The sequence below is a fragment of the Schistocerca serialis genome, chromosome 1 (assembly GCF_023864345.2).
Source record: "Schistocerca serialis cubense isolate TAMUIC-IGC-003099 chromosome 1, iqSchSeri2.2, whole genome shotgun sequence".
NCBI lineage: Eukaryota > Metazoa > Arthropoda > Insecta > Orthoptera > Acrididae > Schistocerca > Schistocerca serialis.
In genome coordinates, this window is record NC_064638.1 from 291,044,083 (window position 1) to 291,060,545 (window position 16,463).

The 16,463-nt window shown below is 41.2% G+C and overlaps 1 protein-coding gene across 4 annotated transcripts in view; it reads left to right on the forward strand.

The window, feature by feature from the left end:
• The window catches only part of LOC126468704 (synaptosomal-associated protein 25), a 411,734-nt gene that overhangs the window by 318,751 nt on the left and 76,520 nt on the right, over positions 1 to 16,463 (forward strand). For all 4 annotated transcript variants that reach the window (XM_050096572.1, XM_050096571.1, XM_050096573.1 and 1 more), the window contains one exon: positions 1,581 to 1,622. In XM_050096572.1, coding sequence (XP_049952529.1) covers positions 1,581 to 1,622 — 42 coding nt within the window. The remainder of the gene's footprint in view (positions 1 to 1,580; positions 1,623 to 16,463) is intronic.

Sequence of the window (16,463 nt, forward strand, 5' to 3'; positions counted from 1 at the left end):
TGTGTGTGTGTGTGTGTGTGTGTGTGTGTCTCCCTTCTCTTATCACCACACTACATAAACTTCACACCACACTATACTCATTCCCATTAGTCACCCGCACTCGACAGGTACAGTTACAGACACAGCTCTGACAAACCCCGAGGTAAGGAAGCAAAACCTTCCGTTGAGGCGGTCACATCACTCCCGCGGGGTGTCCCAGCCATGCTATGCAACTTAATTTTTTACTGATAGACTCATCTTGAGCAAACGATCTTCCTTTCCAGAACATGAAATCTTTTTCCACAGTTGTATTGTCATCTAGTGGATATATAAGTGTACGGTCTTGAAAATGGACCTTCGTGGGCATCAGGGATGCACAGACAGTCGCGGCCGGCATATGGCGTGCCATTGATCTCATGGCGGCCCACCACTTATCGTTCTTTCTTGTAATTTTTTTTTCTTTCATTCCTTCCATAAATGTATAGCGCGGGCCCTTGTGGAATTCCGTTATTTTCAGTCCATTCTAGCGGGCATTGGGGAAAGCGGATCCCATTTCGGAGTAACAACTTGTTTCTAAGCGCAATGTTTACTCGTATGAACTGGCGATCCTTAACATAGTCATAGCAAGGTACTAACGAGTCTGTTCACTCCTGCTCTATTTCAACACAACAGATTCCGACACGAGACTTGATCCATATTAAATGTGTGTTATATTTGTTGTTCACTGTTGACAATACAGAGTTAATTTTAAAAATGTGCTCCATATTTATTAGCTTTGGTCAAATTATTGATGCTGTTCGACTTTTTAAAGTTTTATGGAGTCTGTTGGCGCTAAATATTTTGAAAATTTCCTTACGGTGTAATTTATGTATGCCTTTGCTGCCAAGGTTACAAACCCAAATTCTACACACGCAGACTATGTGCAATAGGTGAGCTGAGAGCATCCTTCACAATGAAATTGCAACTGTGTAAGGAGAAGGTTGGCGCTAACTTGACTACGAACTTACCCGTGCCCCTCCCCCCCCCCCCCCCCCCTCTCTCTCTCCCTTTTCCGAAGAGATCGGCTTCCTGTAACAGGTTTTGAAATGAAGATAATACAAACCCATTCCTAAACAATGAGCTCATTACAACATTTTTTCAACGACATTTTTGCATTGAGATTCCAGATGAGAGGTAAGTGGAGACAGTCTCGTATTGAAATCTTCCTAATCACTTTTAGAATACAGTATTTGATCATTCCAGAATTTCTTGATGTGGTTTGATGCTATCAAGAAAGAGCACATGTTGTCTGTTCAGACTTTTGAAAATCTCAGCGCCTTTCTTATTACTCGCAACCCGTTAAGGTTCAAACATTGTCTTTTCCTGGAATAATTTTTAAATCGGTCTCTTTCCAGTATTAGTTAACTGGCACTGCTTGCTCAAAATACTGCCTTTTGTACTATTGGTAATGCGCTTCTGTCATTAAAATTATTTCTGTAAGCTCAATTTATTCTCTCTGTCTTGGATATATAAGTGAAGCCATTGCCATGGTGTAAAACTAGAGTTTAAAATAAACAATTATAAAACTTCAATGAAAATTAATGATATTGTTTCTGTTTCAGTCATTGGAATCGACAAGGCGTATGATAGCACTATGCGAGGAGGTAAGTCTACAGTTCAACATCTCTGGTGTGTGTTTGTTGCACCCTCTCTGACTTTAGTTACTGTATCTTGTTGCCACCAGGTGGGTCTGGGCGTCCTGTGCGCCTCCGCGTCGTATTCCTGGCTTTAATCAATGTGATGCGCGCACAAACAGGCGCTTTCCGCTTTGAGAATGGCGTGCGGTACGATTTTTACGTCAGACTGAGCTGCCATCTGCAACAGGTCCAAGCGCTGCTACCACCTCAAGTCTCCCTGTACAGAATCGAGGGAATGGTTAATTGCCTTGTTTTATGCATTCATGTGTGGATGAGAAGTTATTTTCAGCGTTCTTGTGTGTTAGGTCTTCGCTGATGAGTAACAGACAAACTAAGACACAGAAGCAGAAAACAGTAGACACACAAGACGGAACAACATATAGTGCCCTTCACTTCCCCTGTTAAAAGGCACTTTCAGTACTTCGTTTTATTTGTAGAAACTTGTAGCATTTCCAACAAGGACGTTTTAAAGGGACCTGCACGTGTACTGCCCTGGTTATAATATGTAATGTCAATGACTGAGAGACTGAAGAACCTTACTTCACAAGCTAATGAGAACTGACGGAACTTTCAGTTGTTGAAATTGGGGTCAAGAATTCAGAATAGTGTAAGTAAGAAATCAGTACCAATTTTTAGGTTTCTGACATGGATGACGTCAAACATAGCTACATAGCTTGATTTAAAAGGAGCCAAAGAGTGAAGAATAGCTGTTGGAAGCAAGGCTTGGGTTTGATTGAGCAAATTTAACTGCTTCATTTGTGGTGACAGTACACTGCCGGAAAGGAAATCCAACACCCCCAAGGTCACTTTATTGGCAAGTGAGGTGACTGGTAATTAGTCATTGTAGGAGTATATAATGAATTCAGACCAAATGAAACACCTCACAGTAGAGGATACCCAAAAAATAAGTAGTGTGCCCAGTTGTAGCGGCAACGCAGGCTCTAGTCGTGGCATGCAGACTTTCATGAAGGTGCAGAATAACAATGTGTTAGAGACTATCCCAAGCATCTTATGCCTTTCGCTGCGATTCGGCAATAGTTCTTGCAGGCGCTGGAGAAAGATTAAGTTCGTGCTTCATCGTGTCAGATACATTTTCAAGTGGTGAAAGATCTGGTGATCTTGGTGTCAGGGCTGCGGTTCTTGTGCATGATGAACAACATGTTGCGACGCATCAGCCGTATGTGGAAGTGCATTGTCCTGCTGGAAAAATACAACAAATTAGCGTTCTGTCGAACAAATGGTAATATCACGGGGATGATAGCCTGTGCTATGTAGCAGGCACAGATTACTTTACCCTGCAAAAACACCATATGTGACTACAGGCTGTAACTGATGGCCCCCCACACCACGAAACCAGGGATGAGACTTGGGTGTCGCAGATGAATGCTTTCTGAAAAAGGCGGCTCACCAGGTCTACGCCATAGATGTTTACGTCTATCACTCGTATATAGATAGAACTTACCCTCATCACTAAAGACAACGGAGTACCATTCCATTCTCAAGTCAACTCTTTCATGAAATCAGAGTAGCATGCTTACCTGTGTCGGGATGTCAATGGTAGCACATGTGATCATAACCACACTGCAAGCAGATGGTCCCCAATCGTCCCTAATAACGCAGCAGGTGCAACATGTGCCTGGATCTCGTCCCTGGATGATATTCGATGGGTCACCGCCGCTCGCACAATGCTCCAGCTTCCCACAGGCCCACAGTAAGACTCCATTCAGATAGCTGAGTCTGTAGAACAGGAGTGCGCACTCGTCAGTGGCACTACCTGCAGGGCCGAAGCAGAGGGTGCGCGTACAGGTCTCCTGAACGCCACATGGTCGCCGATGAGCGTGACAAATGAAATGCTTCTGCTTCAATGTCTCAGTGTTCACATATTATACCCTGGTTGCATTGTACAGTCCCTGTGAGTACTGCATTTTATTTTCTGGCAGTGTGTATTTTCCCTCCACACATTAAATTTGTCTTGCAGTTCTAAAAAGCATAGTTGATCTTATGTCTCCTTTCTTACTATGGATGTAAGGATAAAAGCATTTCTGCACCTAAATATGTGTACAGTGCTTAGTGCTGTATGTGACAAAACAGTAGACAAATATAGGTTCATGTGTAGCTGGGCCTATAATTTACGAATATTTTAAATGCACTATCATTGATTTTCTGAAGCAATTTTTTTTTACATGTGGTACATTATTTCTTTAAATATTTATAGACTCAGTATTATGGATGGCCTTACCTACGCGTGTGGGAGGGAGGGGGATAATGATTTTAATATTGGGGATAGTGGTGCTTCATACAGGGTGTTTCAGGTGCGGCACAAGTAGTCTGTTTGGTGTTGATGGGCACATGTAGTCTAGCCCATTCATTGGAGACCGGTAGGTGGCGTTTTGGTTTTAGGTGAACTGGACAAATTAGGGGTCGATGAAGCATTTTTAATGATAGGATCTACGCTAACTAACAAAAGAGCCACATTCATTTCATGCAGGATCCCTCAGGGGGCACGTGACTCGGTCGAGTGTGAGTGGCGAGCACGGGTCTCCAAGCTATTGCAGCGCCTACTTCCTTTCTTGTGCTGCGGTCTCCCATCTCAGACTATCCGTACTTTTCTTACGTTCTTACTCGTGGTGGCAGCCTGTGATGTGTACCCAGTTATTGCTCTGGGTTCCCGCTTTTGTCTGTATCTTTATCACGTTACTTTCAGTTTTTGGCTCAAGTGAAGTGTGGATGTGACTGCATTCAAAAAATTTTTTCACTAGTGTGGACCGAGTGGGGAAGAACGCTCTCATAGTGCCACTGCCTACAGTGTTAAAGATAGTCCGCTCACAGTAACTGGATGGACCAGTGGTTCTCAAATTGGTGGTGCGATTGATATGCAGGGGGGGGGGGGGGGGGCGGCGGGCGGGCGCGATACATTTTTAAAAACTAATAAAAATAAATATACTTAGTAACAATATTGCGTTTATCTTCTTCGAACAGTGATGTTGGTCTGGATTGAATTTCGCCCGACGTCGGTGTTACGCCGGACGTGGTCGACGACAACGAAAGCGCGGTTATATTTATAGTATTATTTGAAACGACTGAGCGAGCTGGGCGCAGTCGACGGAATCAGCCGTTGTCGGCTGCGTGTGACTTGTGTTCTGAACTGTGGCGCGCATTGCGAACATTGGCTCATGTATCTCTATGCACTCGTACTATACCTCCAGAAATATCCCAGTTCAGCCGGTAATTGCGTAGGTAGTGGTATAAGGAGCGTCCAGTATAATTGGCAACGTTTTCCCACCAGAGTTTTGCTCCTATTAAGCCGGTCCGTCCTTGAACTGACATAGTGAGCCGGCGCATAGCAATTCTTTGTACCTGTTTCGTGGAGATGCTGCCGTAGTTTTATGTTCCCTTCCAGAGTCGTAGCATTCTGAAAATGCAATACTACTGTCTGTTTTATGTAATGAAGCGAGAAGTTTTTTATGCAAATAATTTTTACACTGTATGCCATTATGGTGGGTTTACTTAAGAAACACCCAAAAATTAACTTGCTCACACCGATTATAAGCCAGCTATTAACGGAACGGGGGCATGGTCTACCGCATGACTAGATCGAACGGCATCCTACCGATGGCTGCCGACTATGGCGCACAGTCTGTAACTTCAGCGTACAATTGGTACAATTCGTATGAGGTCGTACATCTTTGGTTATGCCAGAGTTATTTATTTGTTAATATCAACGTTTCTTGGCATTATAAAATTATTGAAAGATACTATTTATGACCCGTAGGCTACTCCTAGCGTCTGAGTGGCAAAAGGCAACATCTGTTACAAATATTTATTAAGAACAGTTACTTGTTTCGCACCAGAGTAAATGTATTAGTTGTTCGGTTTACAATAATTGCGGTTTTAGATGGGCGCGCTGCGAACTGTTCACGTGTACTGCTGCTATTGGTTGTTTCGGGTGACGCACGAACGGTATAATAGTGCTCAATGAAAATGTAACACGGTTCGTGAACTGTAGTACTTGACATACGTTCAGCATATGAAACAAGTATGCAATCTGTTAACACATTCTTGTGCAGAAGAACAATCGAAATGAACAATAATAAAATAAAACTATTTTTTGTGGTCGAACAATGCAGCTGTGCGTGCGTTTAGGAGAGAACGGTACATTCGCTTTTGATATTTTCTTCTACATGAAAATGTAGTAAATGAGGAAAAATCATCTGGTGTGTTACGGTTGAATAACTGATACGAACGCATAATACATTTGCTATCAACACATTTTTCTCCAGAGAATTGTGCGAAATTAAAATAGAATTGTTTTCTTTTTTTTTATCTAATAACTTGAGTTGGGAGTGCTCCAGATAAATACACATTCGCTGTTAATATATTATTCTACAGGAAGGCATAAGAAATGAAAATAAAATTTTGGTGTACGATCTAATAACAAAGAGGGGTCCCCACTGGGGGGGAGAGACTTTTGAAACTATATGTACATATATACGGTGGTGTAGGTTAGGGCCCCAGGTATCACATCCTGGAGCGATTCACCCTAGTGAGCCCTAGTTTGTAAGTGGTGGAGGAAAAAAGTTTCGAATTTCACGCAAAAATCTGTATCAGTAAAATTGAGCTCATACTGTCAGCTGACGTAGTGCAGCGGACAACACATTTGCTTATTGGACAACACATTTGCTTATTCTGCAAGAGGTTGTGGGTTCACATCTTGTGAGGTACCGTTGCTTTCTTTATTTTCAAATCTTTATCGAAATGACTTCGCTGACGGTGTTATTAAATCTTGTAGCAAAAGTACAGATTTGAGCGCATTCTTACCAGTAGAACCAGATTATTCTACTTTTGTTTTTTGATCAATACATCAGCAGTTTCAAAAGTTTAATTATTATGATGGCTAAATAAAAATAATTAAAAGAACATACACAAGGATTCCAAATGAAAAAAGAAAGACAGGAACAAAAAATGTGACTTAGTGAAAAAAGTAAATAAAAGGATTTCAACAACCTTCAATCCATATGTAAAGGCTGAACACCTAGCTCTTCTGTACCCAGTTCTGCCTCATCGGCGGACTCTCTTAGAGCTGTTGCTGATGTCCGAAGCAGCTCTGCCAGTCTCAATCTGCCTCGTCCGATATTTCCACAGAACCACGCAACGAAATTTCACCGTCGCTGTCTGGTTGAGGTTGAAAAATTACGCGCTTAATACACTAAAGGCCATTAAAATTGCTACACCAAGAAGAAATGCAGATGATAAACGGGTATTCATTAGACAAATATATTATACTAGAACTGACATGTGATTACATTTTCACGCAATTTGAGTGCATAGATCCTGAGATATCAGTAGCCAGTACCCGTAGTAACGGCCTTGATACGCCTGGGCATTGAGTCAAACAGAGCTTGGATGGCGTGTACAGGTACAGCTGCCCATGCAGCTTCAACACGATACCACAGTTCATCAAGAGCAGTGACTGGCGTATTGTGACGAGCCAGTTGCTCGGCCACCAATGACCAGATGTTTTCAGTTGGTGAGAGGGGCGTTCATGCGGTCGTGCATTATCCTGCTGAAATGTAGGATTTCGCAGGGATCGAATGAAGGGTAGAGCCATTGGTCGTAACATCTGAAATGTAACGTCCACTGTTCAAAGTGTCGTCAATGCGAACAAGAGTTGACCGAGACGTGTAACCAATGGCACCTCATAACGTCACGCCGGGTGGTGCGCCAGTATGACGATGACGAATACACGCTTCCAATGTGCGCTCACCGCGATATCGCCAAACAGGGATGCGACCATCATGATGCTATAAACAGAACCTGGATTCATCCGAAAAAAAAATGACGTTTTGCCATTCGTGCACCCAGGTTCGTCGTTGAGTACACCATCGCAGGCGCTCCTTTCTGTGTTGCAGCGTCAAGGATAACCGCAGCCATAGTGTCCCAGCTGATAGTCCATGCTGCTGCAAACGTCGTCGAACAGTTCGTGCAGATGGTTGTTGTCTTGAATATGTCCCCATCTGTTGACTCAGGGATCGAGACGTGGCTGCACGATCCGTTACAGCCATGCGGATAAGATGCCTATCATTTCGACTACTAGTGATACCAGGCCGTTAGGATCCAGCACGGCGTTCCGTATTACCCTCCTGAACCCACCGATTCCGTATTCTGCTAACAGTCATTGGATCTCGACCAACGCGAGCAGCAATGTCGCGATACGATAAACCAAGATCCCGATAGGCTACTTTCCGACCTTTATCAAGGTCTGAAACGTGATGGTACGCATTTCTCCTCCTTACACGAAACATCACAACACCGTTTCACCAGGCAACGCCGGTCAACTGCTGTTGTGTATGAGAAGTCGGTTGGAAACTTTTCTCATTTCAGCACGTTGTAGGTGTCGCCACCGGCGCCAACCTTGTGTAAATGCTCTGAAAAGCTAATCATTTGCATATCACAGCATCTTCTTCCTGTCGGTTAAATTTCGCGTGTGTAGCACGTCACCTTCGTGGTGTATCAATTTTAATGGCCAGTAGTGTAGCTTCGTTCGTCAGCGCGTCTCTGTGCCAGTATTTGTGCGTATAGTTTCCATTTTATCACACGCCTTCTTCCAGTTGCCGCACGTATTCATTTGTTTAAGCTGGTAAATGGTAACGCTGCTGATGTTGTTCGATGAAACTTTGTTTCGTTAAATTCCAGAATGTTCGATAGGGTTCATGTCATTGTGAAGTGGACTGTAAGTCCTTTTCCGGATTCCTTAAGTACTCTATCTACTGTATATTCTGTCTCGGGTTTATAACGTTTCGCAACTTCCAAGATATCGTTGCTTGTTAAATTCGCACCGAATGAAATTTTATGCTTAGTCAGCCATGATTGTTATCTGGTTTGCCGGAAGTTATATTAGGCGCTTTATTTACAGGAAAACAATGGTAGGGGTGCATTTGCTAATACCGATATACTTCCACGTGGAATATTTGGAATTAGACGCACTTGCAACCATTTTATACAATTTTCACTGTTCATTTCGTTGTGGTAATCTTCCGATGTTTATCTCGAATCATAGATGAGCTCTTCACCTTCAGTGAACACCATTTCTCCTTCCGCATGAACTTCAACCAGACAGCGACGGTGAAATTTCGTTGTGTGGTTCTGTGGATATATCGGACGAGGCAGATTCAGACTGGCAGAGCTGCTTCGGACGTCAGCAACAGCTCTAAGAGTCCGCCGATGAGGCAGAACTGGGTACAAAGATGTCGAGAACTTTCATTTTTAAGCACACATGATACGTCACTATGCTGTTAACATTTAGTGACATTACAGTGTGCATGCGCCCATATTACATCAGTATACATACTGGTTTCTTGGCCCCTTTCTCGTTTTCTCTCGCAGTTCTAAGAAAGTGTGCGCATCATGCTACTGTGTCCTCCCTCTCAACTAAAAATATTAGTCTGTTTTTTATTTTTAAAACGAAACCTCATATTCTTCAAAATTTTACAGAAAGCGATTCTTTTCTCCATGAAATTGTCTGTCTCCTACTTCACTCAATTCTAAAGCTTTCGAAGAGTGGGTATTTTTCTTTTAGCGTCTTAATATTCCGACAACTTTCTTTTCGGTAAACACTTACCAAAGTTGTCGACACTTCGTTTTCTTCCTCAGTCTCTTCTTCCTGGGTGACACAATTTTTTGACCTCTCTGGCTTTCTGAACGTCGTTCACATTACGTACTGTCCGTTCAACCTTTCCTACTGCGGCTGCTGCTCTCTCCAGAACTCTTACTAATAGTATTGGCAAACCTTTTCATTTTTCTTCCCGGTCACTGTCCATTTCAGCAGACGCTGAGAATAGACAGCAGTAGTAACGCAGTGTTAACGTGACTGTACTATGCCCAGCCACGTGCATCATTCGTGTGCTGCCGAGTTATTGTCGGACGCCTTCGGTCTCGTCGTTATGTAAACAGAGCTTAGTTCAGCGTTCTGCGGCGGCAATTGTAAAATGAACATACAATGTTTTCCCTACAGTGTGTTAACTCTAAGACGGCAGAGTTGTGAGGGGAGTGGATGAAGCAAGCATTGATTGGAAGGCGAGAGGAGAGGAGAGGAGAGGAGCCGATGGGATGGGGGGGGGGGGGGGGGGAGGACAAGGCGCGCCTACCATTTGCAGTGCTGGCACTACAAATTGCGCCTCATGCTTACACGAAACCAGACGATAGACTTGGAAGTATAATTCACTTTAAATGTTGTTCGTAGACGAAACTGAAATCGTCATGTACATTAAAATCTATATATATATAAAAATGTATGTATGTATGTGTGTCTACTATGCGCTCACAAACCATTCGTCCGATTGCAATGAAACTTTGGTGAGTTGTTCTCCGAACGCCCGAAAAGAGTAATGGACAATGTTTCAAGAGTTAGGTCACTGTAGCATGCGTAGCGCAATTGATAAGGTAAAGACTCGTCGTGCAACGGGACCGGGAAAGCCGGCTCGCCACTGTTGCTACCTGAGCAACGGCGTATGCATGTATTTGTAAATGGGGTGAAGCATTTTTTTCTGCTCATTTTCCCTTTCGCAGCATTCAATCACACGCAATATAATTTGCGAGCATTGCTACGTAATACTGGTTTCCTTCTAACCGTAGGCCTACTGATAGGGGTTGTTGGCGATCCGAGATGGGCCAGCAACTGCCTCTTCACTCATTTTGATAATGTTTAGCACAACTGCACAATAAAAACACGCAGAACAGTACAGCGCAAAACAATAATGAAGCAGACGACAGTGGCTACCTTGTACAACACAGTCAGCTACGTAATGTTGGGAGCAGTCGAAACTGCGTGCCTACCGAAGCCTCCCGACGTTTACCGACTTCTACCGATTGAGGACTAGGGAGAGTTTACACACTGTACGTATCTCTTTGCTGACGTCACGAGCGATTTCTGCATCAGCACCTCATCTTACTGGCTCTGAAATCGCTAGATGGCCAACCGCCACTGCTAGCCATCGTGGGAACCTACCGGTCGCTGCTCACTCCATACTTAACTGCAGCGCTGAATCACGTATGTGAAACAGCGAAACTGGAAATAGAGCAAAATGCGCTCTTATCTGCAAATAATGGATACCTTACAACTTCATTGCAGTATGAAACAGTTTTTGCTTAGTCACAGAAATGAAGACACCAGAACTTCATCAGCTGGTGGAGGAGAAAGAGTTAATCGAAAGGCGAAAACGAGAAGGCATATCACTACTAATGCTCGGCTTCACAAAAACTACAATCAGTAATGAAAAACATAAGTAGCATGTAATTTGTTTAAACATTTTAGCTGCTGATAGCATGAAGCCCAAAAAGTTAAAGCGACATCTTAAAACCAAACCTCCTGAATTAATGGGAATACCAAAAAATTTTCTATCAGAAGATCTTTGCTAAAATGACGAATGTGATTTCTAATGCCCTATTAATATCTTACAAGATTTTGCAAAAAGATTACTACATGCAAGAAACCACACAGAGTTGCGGAAAATCGAGGTTATACCAACAGCGATTGATATACTATCTACATTTGGTCATTCATTTGCTCAACAGTTGGAAAGTTCTCCAATGATACAGTGCATAGAAGAATTTGACATTTCTGATTTACTTAAGTAGTTAATCGATAGATTGTGTAGCAAGTGCTTTGCACTTCAGATGGACAAACCGACTGATGTTCATAAAGATACTCATTTGATTGATTATGTTCGTTTCCTTGATGAGTTTCACATTCGAGAGGAATTGTTTTTCTGATAGCTGATACAGAAAACAGAAATAACTAAAAGCTTTTTTGATGTGATCAATACTTTTTTAAATCAAAATAGGCTATCATTGAATAGGTGCATTGAAGTGGAGCTCGCTCAGTGTATGGAATTCGTTGTGGATCGCAAGTGAAAGTTAAACCTGTAGCTCCTGCTACTGTATGGACTCCCGCTACATTGGGAGGCTCTGCCTGCTACAGAACATAGCCTACCCCTTCGTGAAGTATTACAAACTGGTACAGAGACAGTTAATACTGTTACCGCAAAATATGTAAATTCGAGGGGGTCTATAAGTGCTGTGTCAGCAGATAGGTGTTACACACAGTCAACTGCTCTTGTTTAGTAATGCTCGATAACTTTAAAATGGTAAAGTAATAAAAAGTATGTTTAACTGAGGACTGTGAGGTATTCTGTTTCTTAAAGGAGAAAAATCATTCTCAGGCAGACTGTCAGCAAGAGGTTTTGTACTGACAGTGGCTTTCCTAACAGACATTTTTTAGAAACAAAATGTTTGTAACACTTCACGACAAGCTAATCGAATGAAAAAGTGTAGGCATTCCTAGAGAAATTAGAGATGTGGCCAGGGGCGCCGACTTATAAAAAATATGGGGGGGGGGGGGCATACTGGGGGTCTTACGCCGGGAAATTTTCTAAATTTTAGATGAAAAATAGTGAGTTTTAAATTTTTTAAACATTTTAGTCATATGATCAACATTAGAACCCCGAAAACTGGACTCTCGATAACTCGACACTCCGGGAAACTCGACAAGCCCGACACATTTTTTGGCTTTGAAAAAAGAAACAAAACATAAACACGCAGGGTATTTTCGTAAAAAGCTGATTTAATTAAAAGTAATAATCACGCTTATAGACTGTTACAGAGCAGTGAATACATAGCTCTGAAAAGACTGAAATTATATTTAGATAAATCCTAAACTATCATTAAAAGAATAAAACATAAAATATTGCTGTCGCACAGTAATAGCACTTTGATTAATTAGTGGAATAGCTAATTTAAGCTTACTGTGAATAAGGCTCAGGGTTCATTAAATAAAAACAGTATCTCAAAGTTAATACTGTGTGCCTAATACTTTCAGTCCAAAAGTATGTAAATAGCTGGTTTTAATTGGGCCTTACACCCAAAAAATATTTAAGTATTATAAAATAACTAATACAGTACTATAGTAATATAGTACTAAACTAGTACTAATATTTCGAAACTGAAAATTTAACATTATGTATGTATTTAATTCCCTATTTTATAAAGATTTTTAATATTACTCGAAATGCCAATGGTGCAAAAGTCGACCGTCTGACTGGATTACTGAATATGAAGTCGTTGACTGGTCGAATATCAAATTCATCGAAAACATCTCGGTGGGCATGAAGAACAGCCAAGTTGTCCAATCGCTTCTGTCCCATTGTTGATCGGAGATAAAGACTTCAGACGTCTAACGGTGCTAAATGACCGTTCTACTGTTGCTGTCGTGATTCGAACTACTTGGAGAAGCTTAATGCACTTCACTACTTCACATAACATTTCTCCAACTGCTGGCTCTTGTGTAATGTACTTTCTTACATCACGCATGTTTTTTTAAGACCAGTTTTTATTATTATCGATATCGGCTAACATATTAAAGTGTAAGCGCAGTCTCTCAATGTCTAGGTCATGTTTGAAAAACTCAGTTTATTTTTCCAGATTTGTTTCACCTCTGTTAACTAAAAGCAAGCACTCTTGTTCAACTGCTATGACCTGTGTGACTCCAGATGAAGCAAACCGCTCAGTAGTTCAAGATTGCACCGTTTCACAAACTTCAATGTAATTAGCCTTGTAATATTCCTTTGCGGTCAGCTGGCTTCGTTGTTTTCATACTTCTTTGGTATACTTCGATTCTGAGGAAGCGGAGGATCATCATCTTGTGAAGGTTTTTCTTTTAAACAGAATACCCAAAAGTGTTCCAAACTATAACGCCTTCCATTCAATATACATATCAAGCCCTCATATTTTTTCCAGATCAGCAACACTTAGATGAGGGCATTGAATTTTTTCATTGGCACCCTCGATTAGGTTCATTGCATGGCAATAAAGACCTAAAAACAAAAGTCTTGAATTGTAACACTGACTGAAGGTAATTTGCACATTTGCAACATCCCTCTATTTTGTGTTCTGCAGAAAATGTTACAAAAAACTCTAGAAGTTCTTCAAAGTTCTTCAATATTCTCAAGATACTAGAAGCCCGCACAGTCCATCGAGTTGGGCAAAACAGTCGTATACGAGCTTGGTCGTTGGCTCTCTCACAGCATATGCTTGTGAAAAGTCCCATCCTTCTGTTGGGTTTCCCTTGCGGTGTTTATTAAGTCCTTGGCTGAAGCCACAATATCCCTCATAGACATAAGATAGCGGAGACTGTCTACAACTGCCAAGTCTAAACGGCGAGTAGTGCAGTGCACATAACGTGCTTTTGGTTTTATATCCAAAACTAACTTTTTTATTCCTTTGAACTTACATACCATATTCGAGGCACCATCATAGCACTGCCCTATTAAGTTATCCATTGACAGATCAAGACGAGCAAAAAGTCTTTTAACATACTAAACAGAGTTTGTCATTCAGTGTTGGGGGTCTTGTATAAGCTAGTAAAGTCTTCGTTGATGGCTAAGGAATCATCGACAGTACGAATACAAAATGACACTTGTTCGTGAATCAAAGAATCACTTGTTTCATCATCCATAATAGAAAATTGTTGAGTCTTCTTGACTGAAGCCAATACCTTTCTCAACACACACTTTCCTAGTAGATCAATGATCTCGTTTTGAATATCGTGGGACGTCCACTTATACCCCGAACGCCCTAACCATTCTTTAAACTTAGGTATGTCAGTCTTTCGGAGTTCCAACAATTGAAAAAAATTTGAGTTTACATCTTCGTGCCCTCTAATTGCTAGTCCTTGTTGGCAAGGTAGTAAAAATTGTCTCAAGAGCTAAACGGCTTTTCTTCATATCGCTATCCAACTGTTCATTCAGTTGGGAGGCCACACTTCGGCTAGTGGTAGAATTTAGTTTCAGAAGTAAACGAATAAAATATAGTCATATAAAATAGTCCACTAGATACTAAAGTCGGAACACTTAAACACGTCTGCAGCATGCACTGAACGAAACTATCCACACTGCGACAGCCTCAGCGTCGTAATGTCTCGAAGCGCCAAGGTGACATGAGGTAGGAGGGTCCCAGGCGCTTCTGATCCAGTGCTTTTGATGTCGTCGCGGTCGCAGCGCTGGCCCACCGGCGCCAGTCTTTACCCGAAGGCGCACCACGACAAATTCTAAGTGTTCCTGCAGCACCGTAACACTATCATGATTCACACCACTCGTTTTCAGTTAACCTGCTTACTACCATAATAGTTATTTGTTTTAACTCGTTACTGAATGTATTTTAAAAGGTAACTATCGTCAAACAAGGAAAATAAAAAATTCCAACGTAATTTTGTGGTTTTTACAAAGCGTAATATAACAATTTTCTTAAATTATTGGGGAGGGGGGGGGGGGGGGGCGGGCGGTGGCAAAACCAAATGGAAAGTTGGCGTGGAGGATGCAGTCTGTTCCCTGCCCAGTGTCACTGTTAAGAGGACATAGATAATCAGGTACTTCCAGTGGAGATAAAAGCATGCCTTCATCACCTTACAACTCTAAAAATCCACTTCAGAAAGAATTTCGGCAATAATTTTGACAAATTTAATTAGGTTAAAGATACTTTCAAAAATGTTTCTGGACCATTATGTCTAAATATAAAGGAGCAAGAACAACTTACTGACCTCATTTGTGATACTTCGCTGAAGAGTAAATTTAATGGAGTATCTTTATTGGAGTTTTGGATACATATTAACAAGGAATTCCCAACACTGAACCAAAATGCAGCGACAATCTTTGTTCCTTTTGCAACAACTTACTTGTGCAAGACTGGAATTTCAGTTTTCGAATCTATGAAGACGGACTAACGTTCCAAGATAAATGTAAGCAAAGAAGTTTGAGTGTCTGTTTCTGCTATTACAATCCATCTTGAAAAACTTTCTTCTCAAAAACAAGGTCATCCATTGCACTGAACTTTGCAATTTAAATTTGTAGTGATCCTAAATTCATGGTTTGGTGAACTACAAATATGGTTCATTTCATTAGTTTTTGAATAAATAAAAATGTTCCACATCTTCTTTATAATAATTCGTGTAATTTTGGTTTCTGTTGTGTAAAATCTTTCTAAATTTAATTTAGTAAAACAGAAAAAAGACTAACTATTATAAAGTTAGGGCAAGGGGGGCTGATACTAATTTTCCTCATAAAGGGGGCCCTAGAGGAGAACAGTTTGAGAACCACTTAGGTAGACTCATAAATGTGCTTGAGAACGAATGTAGTAGACAATCCAACATGGTGGGGTCACTATGTTCCTTTTTGATACATACCTGTGGCAGCACAAGGTTCCAGTGCCCAAGCTGTAGCGACCCATGTGTGGTGAAATGGTAAGGAAACAGTGATCAGGAAGTGGTAAGCTGTTAAGCCTACATTTAGCAAAATAAAATTTCACAATTTATTTCATACCAATAATTTTATATAACGCACACACTGGTACCTTGAGCACACATAATTATTAAATTGGACACATGTAGAGTAATTACTGAATCCTTTAAAATTACATAAACTTTAATCATGAAAATACCTTTCCTTAAAATGATATCTGTGCCTCACTGTTCATTTAATTGAAAACCAGTAACTGACTGAAATCCATTAACAAGAGTTAAATTACAATCCACAACATAATTACAATATCAGAACAGCAGGCCAATAGCTGATAAAGGAAGTTAGGTACTTGACCTGAAAAACGTCTATCAGGAGCTGGTACAAGAATTATATACATTCACAATAGATCCCAAGAGGACTTCCCATCAGATTTAGGCAGATATATGAAACAATTATGTTTTAGAGCTTTAAAACAGAAAAAAAATATTACCATGCACACCGTAACATCTTAAAACAATTACAT